Source organism: Hydra vulgaris, chromosome 03, assembly GCF_038396675.1.
Source record: "Hydra vulgaris chromosome 03, alternate assembly HydraT2T_AEP".
NCBI lineage: Eukaryota > Metazoa > Cnidaria > Hydrozoa > Anthoathecata > Hydridae > Hydra > Hydra vulgaris.
Genome location: NC_088922.1, coordinates 58,026,620 through 58,045,311, shown reverse-complemented (window position 1 = coordinate 58,045,311; position 18,692 = coordinate 58,026,620). Strand labels below are relative to the sequence as shown.

General features: G+C 26.5%; 1 protein-coding gene across 2 annotated transcripts in view; it reads right to left on the bottom strand.

Annotated features, from left to right (window-relative positions):
• The window catches only part of LOC100208231 (nuclear pore complex protein Nup107), a 108,590-nt gene that overhangs the window by 50,783 nt on the left and 39,115 nt on the right, over nucleotides 1-18,692 (bottom strand). For both annotated transcript variants that reach the window (XM_065793800.1, XM_065793801.1), the window contains exons 8-14: nucleotides 13,022-13,086; nucleotides 4,879-4,956; nucleotides 1,207-1,264; nucleotides 880-1,046; nucleotides 569-650; nucleotides 415-465; nucleotides 249-311 (exon numbers count right to left, since the gene is read on the bottom strand). In XM_065793800.1, coding sequence (XP_065649872.1) covers nucleotides 249-311; nucleotides 415-465; nucleotides 569-650; nucleotides 880-1,046; nucleotides 1,207-1,264; nucleotides 4,879-4,956; nucleotides 13,022-13,086 — 564 coding nt within the window. The remainder of the gene's footprint in view (nucleotides 1-248; nucleotides 312-414; nucleotides 466-568; nucleotides 651-879; nucleotides 1,047-1,206; nucleotides 1,265-4,878; nucleotides 4,957-13,021; nucleotides 13,087-18,692) is intronic.

The window sequence follows — 18,692 nt, the reverse complement described above, 5'->3', positions numbered from 1 at the left end:
TCAATATTTATTATTTTTCAATACATATTTTTTCAATACATATGTTAAATGTTTTTGGACTAGATCTTCATTGCAGATAGTACAGATAGTTTTTATTCATTTTAAAATGAGAAATCATTCAATTTGAAAAATATTTTAAAAATATCTTTAAAGTGTTTGAAAAGTTATTTTTATACTTTTCAATATAATTAAAAAAAACAAAACAATAAAATTTAATAAAAATTTACTAATAAAATTAAAAATGTTACTTCTTCAAGCTTTCCTGCTCTAATAAATTTAAACATATACTGTAGAAGTTGTTCTTCATCTTGCTATAACAAAACAAATAAAATTATATTTTAGCACTAATGCAAAAAAAATATATATATATACTTAAAATAAATAAATAGAAAATACTTAATAATAAAAATGAACCTGGTCCAGACTAGACAAAGTGCGCTGTTGTCTTATTGGAGCATCAGGGTCCTAATAATAACAATGAAATAATAGTTGGAGTATAAAAAACAAATTTTATATAATAGTTATATATTTAAACTATTTTCTGAAGTAAAATAATTTAAAAACATACTATTTCAGTAATAAGGTTTGAAGCTATAGATAAATCCTTGCTGCCCATTTTTATTTGATTTAAATCATGAACTGTGTGTTCCCTACATACCAAAATAAATACATCACCAAAGTAAATAAAGAAAAACTTTTACAAATGAATGAAATGAATATGTAATTTGAATAACATGTAACATGTTAAAAAAAAAAAATTCCATAATTTTTTATTAGTTATATATTATCATAATTATCAACTATAATTGCAACTAATTTTATTATTATAATAAAATTAATTGCAATTATAACTGATTTGTATTGTATTGTAAATATTACCAGTAAATAGAATTTGAATGATAGCATAATTTTTCTGTTGCTAATAAATCTTCTAGTTTATCTTGCATATTCTTTTCTAACCAATCAACAATAATCTGGCTTTGTCTTGTTGTTGCTTCACGTTCAAATAAACGATCAACAATTATTTTTTCACTACGCGTCGAATCCTATGTTAAAAATTATAAATGCTAAAATAATAACCTGTTCATTACAATAGAAGTTAAAAATGGCTATTATTAATATTAAAAACTATTACTATTAATAAAAACTACTAATATATAAACTAAGTATTTTTTAAGTGAAATAATAACTTCTTTAAAGATTTACTAATGGATAAACTTGATCCGACATGTCTTTGTCCAAAACTTCGGCTAACATCCGATCACTAAAATAACATATACTTTTAAATATATACATACTAAATACATATTTATATACGATATACATAATAACATTACAACATATATAAAATCCACAATATTTGTAAATATCTTGCTCATGTTTTACATATGACAATTCAAGTGTTTGGTAATTTAGAAGTATTTAAAATATTTGAATATTCAGCTTATGCAAAATGAAATTGTTTATTCCGAGCCTTAATTTTATTAATGATTAAAGCCTGGAAACACACCACCAAAATAAATATAAAAAATTTCATCAAAAAACTTTATTTAAAAGAAGTTTATTTAAAATATACAAATTTTGAAAAGACAGCTGTTTCCTATAATGTAAATGGGAGCATGAGTTTATATTAAAAAAATGTATTTCCTGATAAAAAGTATAAAAATTCACTAACTATAAAAAAAAAGGAACTTTTTTTTATAAACAGTTTTATTTTTAGATAAATATATAAAATCTTTCCTTAATTTACATTAGGTAGAATCAAAATGAACATTGCTAAAAAAATTTTTAATCACTTTTATGTTTTCGGGAATTTTACTGAAAACCTTACTTAGGCTACCTTACGGAATTGCTTACTTAGATTTAATAACTTTGTTCTTGATAGTTGAAATTCAGAACACTTCTAATTCTAATTCCAAGGTCATCCTGGTGATTTTTTTTACAAAACAGACTGTTTTTAATGCATTTTTAAAATTATCATTTTTAAATGAAAAACTTAATAATTTTGATGGATGACATAAGTTAATGAAATTTAAACCTTTTTTATTTTTACATCTTTTTATTTTCATTTACATAAACAAATGAAAATAAAAAAATTATTTTTAGTACCTTTAGCTACATTATTAAAAGTTTTATAACCAATCTTTTAGTTTTAGGCACACATTTTTGTTGACATTTTATAGCAATTATGTAACTTTATGTGTTACGTTCCAAGCTATTTACTAACAAATTTTATCGAAACATCTGCTTTGGTGAAGTTATAAAGTGCACAATGTGAACAAATTTAAACAATTTTTTTCTCTTTGGATTATCAGACTAATATCACATAAGTTGTTCAATCTACTTTTATCTAGTGCATATTTATAGTCAATTATTATCAATTAATTGAATTATATTTTTTCATAGAAAAATATTATTGATCCAAGTTTCATAATACTATTCAAATACCAAAAGTGAGGGTAATTCAAAAACTTATACTCAATTTAGGTCACGTAATAATATAAATTTTGAAATAAGAAATTTAATAAGTTTCCAGTTTAACCCCCTTTTAAAGAGATTTTTTGTAAATGCAATTTTGAGTTTTCCAAAAACTGCGATTTGCTTTAAAGGTTTAAGTTAAAAAAAATTTTGATAATGGCCTAACAATGCTTATATTTGATAAAAAAATGTCTTTAAAATATTAAATTTTTTGATAATGGCCTAACAATGTTTATATAAATGATGAAAAAAATATGTCTTCAAAGAATTTTTTTTGATAAAAAGTAACAATAACTTATTAAATCTATTAAAAAATTGGTAAAGGGTATTATTAATTAATTTAATGTCATAAGGTAAAACATTTTATTGGTGCTAATATTCTTTTGATAGAACAAAATTATCTGTAATATTTCAAAAGTTATAAAAGTATTAACAACACCCTTTGAGTGAAAATAAGAAGAAACCACATCTATTGCTACTTGTTAAAGCAAAAAGTTCTTTGTGTGTTTCTTGCAAACCACCAAAGAACATTCATGTTCTAAAATTTTCTCAAGACAGACACGAGTACCCTTGAACATCCTGTTTTAGTATTCTTTAACATTCATCAATTGCATGTTTTAGTATCACTGCTTTTTTAAAGCTTAGAATGCTTCAGCTATTTTTATAACAAGTTTTTCTGTATGATTGAAAGGCTCTGATGTAATGTGATTTAGATAATGTACAGTTTTGTTTTTTTATTTTTTGTTAATTCACCTCCCTAAGGCCCAGAAGGCCACTACAGACGAGGAGGCTGCTTAATTGTGGTTACAACCTTCTCTCAACTCTTAACCCTCAACCCCCTCTCAACTCCGAAACACGACGAACAAGGTCGCCGCACGGAGAAACAAGTTGAGCGCGGTACTACAGTTGCCTGGCAGTTGGTTGGCAAAGCTACTGGTCGTAACTGATGTATTAGCTAAAATATTGTATACTTTGGGAGATATTTAGGGTATTAAGTGGGTATCAGCACTTTGAAATACAATTGTACATGAAGGTAAAATCCTAAAGAAAATTGAATGGTAAAGATTTATAAAAAAAAGTTGCAATAAAATAAGTTCAGAAAACATTTTAGGAAAAAAGAGGATTTTAATTGTGGACCTTGAGAAAGCTTTAGACAGAGTACCAAAAAAGGTAGTATGGTATATTTTGAGGTATTTTGATGTTGAAAATGGTTGGTAACAGTTATGATGGCAATGTGTGAAAGTGTCACAACAGCAATTAAAAAAGATTGAGTAATAGTTTTAAAGTAAAGGTGCATCAGAGGTCAGTCATTTGCTTTTTCTTATTGTTTTGGAGGCTCTCTGAAAAGTTCACTGTTAATTTACAGAGGAAATTATTCTATATAGATAACTAATGTATGATTGCAAAGACAAGACCTATTACTAAGACTTCAGTGTTTTAAAAATGAAATGGGGGCCAAAGGGTTTAAGATAAACAAGTGAAAAGTTATGCATAGCAGCCATGGCACAGTGGCTAGATGGCATGGATAAGATGCAAGAGATCCAGTAAATGTATTTTTGGTGAATACAGAGAAACCAAAAAAAGATATTCAAGTTAAAAATGGTGGAAAAATAGAGTATGTTGGTAAGTTTTTTTTTAATCTTAACGATACAGTTGGATCAGTTGGTGAATCAGAAGAGGCATAAAAAACTAGAATTAGGTGTGCCTGGTCCAAGTTCAGAGAACTAACACCACTTCTAACAGCAAGAGGTGATCATTTATGATAAAAGGAAAGTCATACATTGCATGCATTAAGAGTGTTATAACTAACTTGTGCAAGCACAGAAACAAAGAGGCTAAAACAATGATACTAACAATGATGGTTAATTCCAAGTTACACTGTTTTATTGATGCATGTGAGCACTAATAAAGACTTGATGTTCGTTAATCTAGGTATCATAAATGCACAATTAAAGAAATAATTAAAAGTTTTTAATTAAAATCATTATATTTTGGCTCACTTATATTTCAATTAAAAATTCTGAAAATTTAAATTTCAATTCAAATGAGACTGGAATTAACTTCACACTTTTTAACAGTATAAAGTTTGACTAATAATAATAATAATAATAATAAAAATAAGCTTAAACATTGTAAGGGTTATTATTTTGTCTAAAAAAAACTTTATATTAATTTTTTAATTTTTTCAAAATGAAAGTTGAGTTTAATTTTTTTTAAATTAAAGATTTGAATATAATAAAAATTTTTAATGACTTAAATTTTAAACGCTTTTATCAATTTATAATGTAAAAAATTTTTTTTGATGTTTTTGACCTACTAATAATCTCTTTAAAAATAAAGTTTTAAAAGTACGCAACTTCACAGAATTAGTCGTGTCTAAAAAAATATTTTAACACAAACCGTAATAAAGATCCTATAAGTCTCCATGTGTTGCATTCTTGATACAATTGTTGAAGCAATTTGAGATACTTGGCTGATCTAAACACAGTGTAACTCCAAGTTAGTTATGTTTACTAGTATGAAATTTTTTTAAATTAACAATATCACTCAAATAAAGATTAATTTGAAAACACAGAAAAAAAAATTTCAAAAAAGCAACAAAAGAGCAAACAAGTCGTTTTTTGAATTATTTGTCTTCAATTGCATTGAAGACAAATAATTGAGCCAGTATTGCAAAAATAGTATATTAATTTTGTTTAAGACATGCATCCTCCAGAATTGACAATAATACTGAATTGCTGTATGTTGATGTGGAGTTAAACCCTCTCCTCTGGCTGTTTGGAAAAATGGAAGAAAGGAAACTTTGAGGAAGTATTACTTGACTATGTTCCTCCAAGAGGCATATACATTATTTCTTGAGAATAATGAAAAAATTAAAAGAGCAAACAAGTTGTTTTTTGAATTATTTGTCTTCAATTGCATTGAAGACAAATAATTGAGCCAGTATTGCAAAAATAGTATATTAATTTTGTTTAAGACATGCATCCTCCAGAATTGACAATAATACTGAATTGCTGTATGTTGATGTGGAGTTAAACCCTCTCCAACTGCTGTGTGAGCAGTACGGTGCAAGATATCCTTTGGTAGGTTGACAGAACTTGTAGGATCAATATATGACTCAATTTCAAATTCACTATCACTTGAATTGCTTTTATTGGTATTAAAAGAACTTAATGAATTTTTAGAATCATTATCTGATACATTGTTTAATTTATTATAACTACATTTAGATTTATACTTTCTTTTTAATGAATATTGAAACCTCTTATCCAATCCCCCTAACTTTCCTTTCCTTTCCTCTAATTGGTCTTTAAGAAAAGCTATGTCTTCCTCTTTGTCATTTTGGTTTCTCAACCTATCTTTTCTTATTTTTTCAATCATATTTAGTGGGTTTTCTCCAATCCAGAAAACCTTTTTCATATTTTCTTTAAAGTTCTTTCTTTTTTTAACTTCAGCAGCGTTGTTTCTTTTGCTTAGGCTTTTCAGCTTCATCCAGTCTTGCACCATTTTTGTGACCTTGATCCTATAAAAATGAAATTATTATTATTAAATGCTTATAAAAACTTAAAAATATATTTTAGTGTTTTGATAAGGTTATACAGTTTGATCTATCATTACCTTAGCTTCTTAGTTGTAATTACTTCAAATTCACCACGTGTCCATGGAACTACAAGTTTAGATATTATGCAGCAATGTAACTGACTGGTAGGACAATTTTGTGAGAATGATCCACTTTTGTTTGGACATCCTACAATAAAACTCAGTTTAACTTCAGGTTTAGATTTTCTCAGAAAGTTGTAGTATTGAAGAATTTCTTGTGTAGTTGCAAATTTGTTGTTAGGAATAGTACAATTTCTTTTTCCCAGATGTTTATTTATAGATATATCTTCTCCGTATTTAAATATAATGCCAGCGCACGAAAAAGCACTGGCAGGAGGGTCATTTTCAAGTTAGTCTGCGCGATTTAAAAAATTTATTTTTTCTAATTAAATTAAAATAAAAATAGCGAAAAAGAATGCTTTAAATAAATACTAGATAAAGTAGTTAAAAAAAAAACTGGTAAATAAAAAGCCATTTTTCATAAAAGTCAAACAAATGAACAAAAAAGTTTTGTTGCAATTAAAAAAAACGCACTTTCAGCTGGTCCAGATCTTTTATTTCAATTTAACCAAGATTGTGGTCTAACCAAGACCACAAATTCTCTATGCAATTGAGATCTGGTCTATTGGCAGGCCAAGACATGACTTCAATGTTGTTTTCTTCAAACCATTGCTTGCAAATCTTAGCAGTATGACACGGAGCATCATCTAGTTGGAAGATAATTCCCATGTCTTTTCGGAAAATGTCAATAGAAGGCATCAAATAATTATCCAATGTCTAAATATTTTTGAGAATCAAGCCTTCCATCAAATAGTTTGAAGCAACTGACACCTTCATAGTTCACGCAGGCCCAGATGGCTAGACCACCACTACCTTGTTTTGTTCTATACATAGAACAATCTGGGCACATTCTTTCATGTGGCATTCTTCTCAGCATTACTCGGTTTTTTCTTGAATCAACCTCAACGTTCATTTCATCGCTGAAAAGAATGTTGTGCCACATGCTCTTAGACCGAATTTTATGAGCTAAGCACCAGTTTTTTCTTGATTTCTGATGTTTTTTTGATAGACGTGGTTGTTTGCAAGCAGCTAGCCACATATAATTGTGTTTTTGTAGTACTCTTCTGATTGTTCGAGCACTAGCAACAATACCAGAAGCTTCCTGCCATTTTCAACTGAGATCAGTAGATGATAACTTTCTATTTTTTTTCACTATGCAAATGAGTGAATGTTCATTTCTTTCATTCGAAATGCTGGGTCTTCCAGGACACGGAAGTTTTCAGTTGTATTTTATTCATGATATTGATTGATTATTCTGCTAACAGTTGCATGTGTTGTGTTTAAATATTTCACAATTTTTCTCATTGAGATGTTTTGTTCATTCATTGCTATGATTTTACATTCTATCATATTATCAATAGTTTTTCCAGTCATTTTGATTTTTTTATTACTGAAATGTTGTAGTTAATTAGATACAAGTTTTTGTATTTCATTTACACAAACTTTTCAAATATTTATAACAATTAAAAAAAAAAAAATTCTCTAACAATTATTATTAATTCGCAAATAAATTCAAAGTTTTACTCAAAGACAAATGCAATTTTAAGAAATTTTGATTTGAATTTGAATTTATAATAGAGTGGATTGTTAATTTTGGCCATTATAATTATTTTAGATTATGAGGTAAGTGTTAAAAAAACCCAGATAATTAACGCATCGATTGATACTTTTATGAATATCTATACTTATTTGAAAGAAAACTTGATGCTCATCAACTACACTTTTTATACTTGAAGAGTCAAACAACCATTGATTTATTATCAATCTAAGTCGAATGATCTCAAAAAAATGGTGGATTATTATTAATGGCCAATACTGTATATATATGGGCAAATCCACAGCGGAAAATGAAAAAGTAGTCAAATTTCATTCTCTTTTTTTTTTCTCTTGTCAGCAAATGAATATTGATGCAGACACACAAAAGTTTGTTTAAAATATACCTTTAACACTAAAGTTAATTTATTTAAGTGACTTTTATGCTTCCGAAAGTTATGGTTTTTCATATTGTCGCATGATAAAAAATAGTATTATTATATTTAATGTATTGTATTAAATGTTATTTTAACCATGAACTTATTTGCATAAACAGAATTAATTTAGTGTGTAAATTAAGCTAACATGTTCAAATTGTTGTTGGTCAGATTTATAATTTATAAAATGTATATATTTCAAGAGAATAACAAAAAACTCTTGCAATATTCATGTAATGTAAGTTAACAAAAACATGATAAAGTTTTGTTTTTTCTAAAATTTAGTTAAAAAACTTAAGTATTTTAATAATATATGCGAAGAATATTAAATGTTACGTTTTAACATTTAAAGTTTTGAATAACAATGCTTAGTTAAAGCACATTTTTATTTTAAATTTGTGTAACATAATTAAAACTACATGCATTTTCTAAAGTTCTGGCGCTTTTTTGTTTTTGTTTACAATATGATATTACAATACGTCATATACAATATGATTTAAGGTAGATTAGGGTAATATGAGCACCTTAAGCAAAAATTGGAATATTTTCAAAAATAATTATGCTGGATCCAAAATTTTTGTGAATAAACAATTTTCAGGGCTCCCTACTCATGATTCACTTAAATATTTGGGCACCCAAAATTTTTTCTTAAAAACACAGACATTTTAAAAAAGTAGCAAAAGTGCTCATATTCCCCAGACCACTTGGCACTTTAAATTAGCTCAAAAAAATAACATGAATTAAATTAAAAAAAAAACCAACCTGACAATTAGAACTAATTTTTGGAATAAAATAATTCATTATTAACAAAACCTATAATTAAAAGATCAAATTTTAAATTTTGTTGAAACAAAGCTGCTATGTTTTCTGCAAGAAAAAATAGTTTGTTATTTTTTCAATTTTATTAGCTCAAACCTTTGAACCATAAAAATTCAAATTTTTTAAATTTAAATCACAGAAAAATATTTAGTATTGTTAAATACTAAATATTTTTCTGTGATTTAAATTTAAAAAATTTTAGTTTTGACTTTATTTAAAGATGCCATTTTTGTGTAATATGAGCATGCTCAAATTACCCAGTGTTTTTCATTGAAATTACCTAGTTTAAAGTCCTAAAGTAGCACTGGTTTTAATTGCTTTTTAAATAAAATCAAAACATAGTAAAAGATTAAAATCTTTTACTATGATTAAAATCTTTTACTATGTTTTGATTTTATTTAAAAAGCAATTAAAACCAGTGCTACTTTAGGACTTTAAACTAGGTAATTTCAATGAAAAACACTGGGTAATTTGAGCATGCTCATATTACACAAAAATGGCATCTTTAAATAAAGTCAAAACTAAATGTTTCTATGCATTGTTTTTTCAAACAAAAATGGATTGGATTTTTAGCTAACATATTTTTCTTTATGAAAAAATTAATTTCATTATTTTAACACCAAAATTTCGCGCCACAGATTTGTTCATGAGTGATGATACTATTTTAACAACGCAGATGAGTTTGTATCAACAGATTTTGAAGCTTTAAGATATGCCATTTACAAAATGATAAATTAAATTATAAATAAAATGAAATATATTATTGAAATAAATTATAAACAAAATGATAAATAATTAGTTAAAACTAATAAAAAAAAATTTTTTTTTCAATAATAAATATATTTGAATCATTGAAATCATTTATTTAAGAAAAGAAGTAGATAGCTGGCTTAGTTGTTAATGCCTTTTTTAAGTTATTTGTTTACACGAGTCAATTTGTTGAGAGAGTAGGAAAGAGAGTCAATGACTTACAATTTTGTCACAGTTCATCATTAGAAATTAAAATGTTATGTTAGGTTGCAATTTGTCAATATTAAGGAGGAATACACAAAACCAACGGGTGACTATAATGTAATCATGAATCATATTTTTTAGTTGAATCAGCTATAGTTTTTTTACAATATTAATGGTTGAAATAATCAACATTATACTAAGAAACATGCATTTTGTATTTTACAATATATAGTGCAACTTTTACCAACAAGTTAGGTACATTGTTTTGTACTAACATTGGGTACTCTCTTTAATTTTAATGTTTTACTTGAAAGTGGTTTTATGTTTTTAATTAATATTATTTTTATTTATAGTTACATTTATTATTTACTTTTATTTTTCAAAGTTTCATAGAATAAGTACATTAATGTGTATGTAAATAAAGCCATAGATATAACCATAGTTGCAGTGGAGTGTATATACATTGACTGATTTAAATTGGGAAAATCACAGTGGAATGTACATAAATTGACTGATTTGAATAGGGGTAGCTACAATAGAGTGTACATACATTACCTGAAGCATCACGCTTGGACAGGCATTCTTTTAAATAAAAAATAAGTATTTCAATATTTATTTAAATAGGGTTCATAAATTAAGTTATACAAAAAATTTATAAACTAAATTACACTAGATTTTTAGGTGAAATAATCAAAATAATCATTAAAAACTTATGTTTAAATACACGCTAGATTTCTTATAAAACATTTACAATAACGACAGATACTCCAACTCTTTGGGATTAAACACACATTAATAAATTAAAGTCTGTAGACTGCGTTAAAAAAAGCACATATATTTTAAAGACTTAAAAATCACACTAAAATCGAGAATGCCAGCTTCGACTAAAACTACTAAGTAAGTTTTACTTGGGATCTGTTTATTTTTTTGTTTTAATCAAAAAAAATTCAGTCCTATCAACATTTTTGATCCTTCCTTTTAGTATAAACACAACATATCTTGGCACTTTAGAATCTCTTTAAGTTCAATTTTTCAATACTTGGAAATAGATTCATTCAATGGAGAAACAAAAGTTGTATATGCCTTAAATCATATGCATTATTGTACAAGTATGTATTACTAACAGGGTACAACAAAGCAGTGTTTTTTTTTTGAAAAATTGTACACCGATGGGGTTGAGACTTGGCACTGAGACTTGGCAGGCGACTCAAGCCATTCACAATGATAGTGTTTGCACAGGTAATCAATATTTTTGTGGGTTTTTTTAATACTTAGATAAAAAAAGTTGGAAAAAAAGAAATGATTATGATAATTGTTTACTTTTTTAGATTTGGAAAAAAAGTATTAACATTTTATGTTGAAATTTGAAATTCATTTTTTGCTGCTGTGCCATTTCTGAGAAAATGAAATGTGCCTATTAGTCATACCCCTAATGTTTATGTATGAATATATATATATATATATATATATATATATATATATATATATATATATATATATATATATATATATATATATATATATATATATATATATATTATGTTAGTGTATTCTACAAACAGAGTTTGTAGAATACACTCAATACAGCTCAATGTTCTAAAAGAACAGAGCAATAATAAATTAGTAAAAACACTTATCTAAATTTTGATTACTTCAACACTGTGTTTCACCATCAGTAGGTTCATCAGGAAGATTCTTCCTGATGAACCTACTGATGGTGAAACACAGTGATGAACCTATATTTATACATATACATAGATACAAAAACCTCAGCAGGAGTAAATGAATGCACAAGCAGTGAAATGCCCATCTAAAACAGACTTGGCAGGCGACTCGAGCCATCTGCAATGATAGTTTTTGCATGGGTTATCAGTATTTTTGCGGACTTTTTTAATATTTAGATAAAAAAAGTTGGAAAAAATAAAATGATTATGATAAATATTAACTAAAGTTTCATTAGTAACACTGCAATGCCTTATATCATAAATACATCAGAGAAACAATCGCCAGCAATGGTTGTTTATCTGATATTTATTTATCAAGCATCATAACTTTTTCAAGAAAAATTGTTAAAAAGAACGCCACATTTAACCAAATATTTTAAACTCTAATTTAGTATATATTCATGTTTTTTTTGTTAAAATTATTGATTGTTTTATGAATATCATTTTGTTTCGCATTTCTTCCTATATTTTTATATAAAATGTTCATTCATTACTTCAGTTTTTTGTAAATAAAATTTTCTAATTTGAAAGTAAAAATTAAACTGAAATAGTTCTAAGTGAGAGAGCGAGTGATTATAAGAAAAAGTTTATGTAATTAAGACTTGAATGTATGAGTTTGAAAATTTAAAATTGTTTTTGTGATACCTAATTCAAATTTAAACAAGTAAATTTTTAAACTGCTTATAAAAAAAGATTATATTTAAGTTATTAATTGTTACCGAAATAATATTACCTTATTAAATAATAGAGATGCAAAGGATATTCATAATTTAAAAATTATACTTGAGTTGACCTTTAAAGCTGCTTTTGTTTTCAAAAACAAATTTAAAACTTTTAAAAAATCATTAAAGAAAGCATTATAGAAAGAAATTTTGATATAGTGATTTTGTTTGTTATGTCATGTGGTTTATATTGATGCATGTGCATTATAAATTTGGTAGTGGTTTAATGATACAGTACTTATTTTGAAAAAAATTTCAAGTTCGATTCCAACAATGAAGGCCACTACAATCGAGGAAGCTACTTTAGTTGTGATTACAACCCTCTCTCAACTCTATAACTCTGAAACACGAACCTTGACGAACAAGGCCGCTGTGCGGAGAAACAAATTGAGTGCGGTACTACCAGGGAAATGGTGGGGATCGAACTCGGAACATCTTGCTTATGAGGCGAGCGCTCTACCACTACACCACTACCCCATAATATACTGTATAAGTGACATTATTTGCCTTAATAATTTTAATTAGTTGATTTTTTAATTAATTGAAAGTGATTCAAACACATTGCATGTATGAATACATATAATGCTTAGATGCATACATACACACATACATACATACATACATACAACCTGTTATTTTCTGGACTCTTAATGAACTAAAAAACAAATATTGTAATAGATAAAGCTACAAAAACCTTTTTCGAGTTGGATCAGTCTTATAAATGTGAGCTTGCAAGAATTTGATTTGACTTCGACACACCTAAAATATATTTGAATAATTTATTTATAAAAATAAATATCTTTTCTTTTAGAAAAGAGAGATTAGCCTCTGGCTTTGGGAAGACTCTTCCTGATGATCCAGCAATGGTGAAACTTCAAGTTGAAGAAAAAAGTTAGATAAGTGTTTTATAACTAATTTATATATATATATATATATATATATATATATATATATATATATATATATATATATATATATATATATATATATATATATATATATATAAATAAATATATATATATATATATATATATAAATATATTTATATATATATATATATATATAAATATATATATATATATATATATATATATATAAATATATATATAAATATATATATATATATATAAATATATTTATATATATATATATATATATATAAATATATATATATATATATATATATATATATATATAGTAGACAGTGTTTAATACAAAAGTAGAGCAAATATATATTATATTAGAATAATAGTAAAATACAATTAAATTTATAACATAACTCAGAGTTTCACGCTTTATGTGATCAACAAAAATTATATACAAAAATACAATACAGCGTTAGCTTAAATGATGTTAAAGTTGCAGATAACAAATTGCTTTCATGGCGACATTTTGATATTAATTCATTTCATTTATTCAATAGTTTCAAAGATGATGTAATGATATGGTATTTTTTGGTTAAACAAAGGTTAGATAACTTTCATCAAGGTTTAAATAGTTCCGCACTATCAACAATCTTCCATGTAAGAATAGGATTGAAAATACCCGTTTTTTTTTTTTCATTTCCCAGAAATATTTAGAAAGTATTGAAAGGAGTTTTGTGTTTGTACCAGTGATCTTTAAATGTGTGCTCTGTTAAACCAATATAAGTTAAACCACTATCCTGTGGTGATGTTTTTAAGCAGACATAAACTATATTTTTACTAATCCACATACCTTGCAAAGAACATTGTGACGGTTGCCGGCAGTTACAACTTAGAAAAATTGTGTTGGAAAGAATAGATAATACTTTTTATTGTGTAAATTAATAATATTGGTGATGCTTGGACAGCTATAACTGACTTTTTAATTATTCCTATTATAAATTTTGCAAAACTTATGTGTTTTTGGAAAATGCTTTTCAATTAAATGGTTTTTAGACCTTTTAAATAAAGGATTAAACAAAATGTTTCATGATCTTGACTTTGGTTTTGATGAGGTGAGATTTTTTTGGAAAGTAATCTTTTCATCATACCCATAATATATATATATATATATATATATATATATATATATATATATATATATATATATATATATATATATATATATATATATATATATATATGTATATATATATATATATATATATATATATATATATATATATATATATATATATATATATATATATATATATATATATATACAGTATTGGACAAAACATTTGCAACCAACATCGAACAATGCTAAAAAGTGTATATAATTTTACATGTCTTAAAAACGAAACGAACTATACTAACACAGCAAACAGTTCAGGAGTCTGGAGTCATAGCATGCCATGACATGAGCAATCAGCTGAAAGGTGACAGCACACAGGAAGAATTTCGTTGACAAGTGCCATTTTGCAGCGGACAAAACAAGTGCAACTTTTTTGGTTTGTTTCATTTTCTTAAGTCTGGTCCGTGTCAACGTCACGGAAGTTTTTTACTAATTAAAAGAAGTATCCAGAAGTTTCCAGAAGCATGCAGAAATTTCCAGAAGTTTCCAGAAGAAGCATCTGAAAGCATCCAGTAGCATCCAGAAATATCCAGAAACATTCAGAAGCATCCAGACGCATCCAGAAGCTTCCAGAACAGGTTTGCACAGGTTCATTTTACTATATAAGAGACATGTAAATCGACATGTAATTCAGTCAGTATATGGAAGTCAATCAGTCAGTACTATCAAGACAGTTTATCGAAGTCAGTTTTATCAAAGTGTTTTATCGAAGAACATCAATACAAGAAGTGAAATACAACAAGTGTTTCATTACATTAATACAGTCCAAATCCAACCAAGACGTTGTGTTCCACAGAGCATTATTGTATCATCACAAGGTAAATGTAACATGGTAAGCCTTGAGAAGCGTGATTATTTATTTTTACGCCAGAAAATGCCTCGATTTACATTACTGCCATAAGACCGTGAAGCATGGTGGAGGCAATGTAATGGTCTGGGGGTATTTTTCTGCTAACGGTCTAGGTCCAATACATCGAAACGATGGAATAATGGACCGTTTCATGTATAAAAATATCCTGAAAGATGTTATGTTACCTCATGCTGAATGCAATATGCCAATAAAATGGGTTTTTCAGCAAGACAACGATCCGAAACACACTGCAAAAGTAGTCAAGCAGTGGTTTCAAGACAACCACCTATCGGTGATGGATTGGGCGCCTCAATCTCAGGATCTCAACCCTATTGAGAACCTCTGGGAGATCGTCAACCGCAGAATTTGTCGTGAAGGTGTTCGTTATAAGGATCAACTGTTTGAACAAATCCAAAAGGCCCGGGCAGTGATTCCACAAAGTTTCATTGATCACCTGATCGAATCTATGCCTCGAAGATGCAAGGCTGTGATCGACAACAAAGGATTCGCCACAAAATATTGATAGCGAAATACAGCTTGGTGAAAATTTTGTCGAGTTGTACTTGTTTTGTCCAGAAGGAAATCAACTTTTTTTAATACTTTTGATTAATTTATTAATTTTCGTGTACAAATAATGAACTTTGTGATGAATAAAACTTGAAGAACTTTGTCTCTAAACAGTTACATAGTTATTTCTCTAAATTGAAAAAATGCAGCACTTTTATATAAAGAAACTAAATTAGCATTATTTGGTTGCACTCGTTTTGTCCAATACTGTATGTATATATATATATATATATATATATATATATATATATATATATATATATATATATATATATATATATATATATATATATATATATATATATATCAACAATCGGAATTAGGAAAAATGAATCTCAATCTTTTTGAGGTCAGCATCAGGTCGGCAAAAATTATTTGATACAAAGGTCTGACCATAAAACATTGAAACAAGGTCAGCAGTTTTTTTACCAACCTCAAACACTCTCAGGCCAGCAGTTAGGTCGGTATTGCCGAATGCCGACCCTAATTCCGAAGGTTGATATATATATATATATATATATATATTATATATATATATATATATATATATATATATATATATATATATATATATATATATATATATATATATATATATATGTATACACACACACACACACACACACACATATATATATATATGTATATATGTGTGTATGTATATATATATATATATATATATATATATATATATATATATATATATATATATATATATATATATATATATAAAATTCCAGTGTTGCATAAATTTGGTTTCTGACATTTTAGGAAGCTTTAATTGCAGCTTCAGCACGGTTTTTATTTTTTTCTGAAAATGAACACCATTTTTCGAATGTTTCCATTTCTTTGGAAATTGGGATGAAGAAATGAATTTTTTTTTTAAGACGTTAATTGTTTACAATTTCCGTTAAGTTGTTGACATTTTGAATCGATACCCAATGCATTTATCAGACAAATCATTAGAAAGTTTATTCTGAGTTTTTTGTAAAAGAATAAATTGTTCAAAACAAGCAATTAATTTTTGCAGTAAGTGATTTTGTATTGACCCAATGACCTCAATCCTTGTGTAACTCTTCTTCAACTTTCTCTAACACAGTTAATTTCCTCTCTGTTTTCTCGTACCATTAAACACTCAATCATTGTGAAAATAGATTGAATTCAATCCAGTGGAAATAGATTGATTTCAATCTATTTTCAATTTCTGGTAAGTGGAAAGTATTTAAAAATTAATCATTTTCTTTAGGCTTTTACATGAAATTAAATTTATAATATTACTATTAATTAAATTTGAACTTACTTCCCTATACATTCTCCCCATATGGGAAGCGATTTTTCCAATTTATTGGAAAGTTAAAAAAAGTGAAATGATTTTTTTTTTAATTTTCTTTATTTAATAAGATTTCTTTTTTACAAATAGTTGATTATATATAGGGCTTCTTTTTGCACTCTTAAAAAATAATTAAGTAAATCTTGAGTTTTTTAATGAAAGGGTACATTCTTCTTTTCTTACAATAAAGTCTGCTTCACTAAAAGCAGATTCTACTGCAACAGAAGATGCTGGTATAATGCAATACTTTCAAACCGCAGTAGCTAACATAGGGAAACCTGATGATTTCTTTTCCAAATTTGACTAAAACTTAAAGGACTTAGGGAAGCTTCTTTTCTATCAAAGTTTATTTCTCCCAGTAAACATTTATCTTGTGAAACCACTACCATTTTTGGCATGTAAAATATTCACCTAAGACCAAGGATAATTTAATAAGGTTTTTAATAAAGAAATTTCATTGTTATATTTTATTACTCAAACAAATTACAGGAAGTGAGATCACAGTTCTTTGGCCTCTGAAATATATTTATTTTGAATTCGATTTAGAAAGAGAAAATAGTAAAAAGAAAAAAATACTTCTATTTTCAAAATACCAACCTTTGTTTACTTTATAACTTTTTTTTTGCTTTGTCCTTAAAATGAGAACTCTTTAAAATTAAATAAATAAATTCTATTTCAGTAAATAATTTAAAAAAAAAATTATTAACCCATCAATTGTAATAAATATATTTATTTTTTAAAATTAACAATAAACCAGTTAGCTTAACTGCCCTAATTAAAAAGTCCTATAGGATCCTATTAGAATTTGGAACAAAAAAATTTCAGATTTCAACTGCATTAAATTAAAACTCATAAGTTAAAAAGTTTTTATAGTTATCAAAGTTTTTTCTTTTTTTTTTTGTTCCAAAATTGTATAGGTTCTTTATGATTTTTTGGCTAGGGTGAGTCACATTGTTCTGTTATAAATGCGCAAATAGTTCAGTTAAAAGCATAATAGAGATACTTATGTAATCAAGCCAGTGCATTTAACAAATAGTAGAGACAGTTGTCTTTTTTAATTCAAACTTTTTTTGTTTTTTAAAACTAATAAACTGGGACAGGTCTTAATAAGCTCACGGTGGTCGGTGATATTGATAAAATAGATAAGAACTAAATAATTTTTTTAAATGACTTTCCAATGGAAAGTGATTAGAAGGTTTAAGGAAGTAAGGTCAAATTTAATAAATAGTAATATTATACTACTAATATCCTGTAAAAACCTAAAGAAAGTGATTAATTTTTAAATACTTTCCAATTTCTAGAATAGATTGTATTTAATATATTTCCACTTCCCAAAAAGTTGGAAACTCATTAAAATTGAACTTTTTTATATGACAAATAAACTGTATGAATGAAACAATTTATTTTTGATCATAAAACAATGGATTATTTAAAAAATTTGCACTTTTTCGGAAGGAAAGTGAAATCGAACACTCCTATTTATATCATCAATTCGATCTGCAAGTTTGCAACTACTTTTCTTTGTGTTCGAACAGTAAAATTATTTGTATCATTAGAAGTACACCAATCAGGTATGTC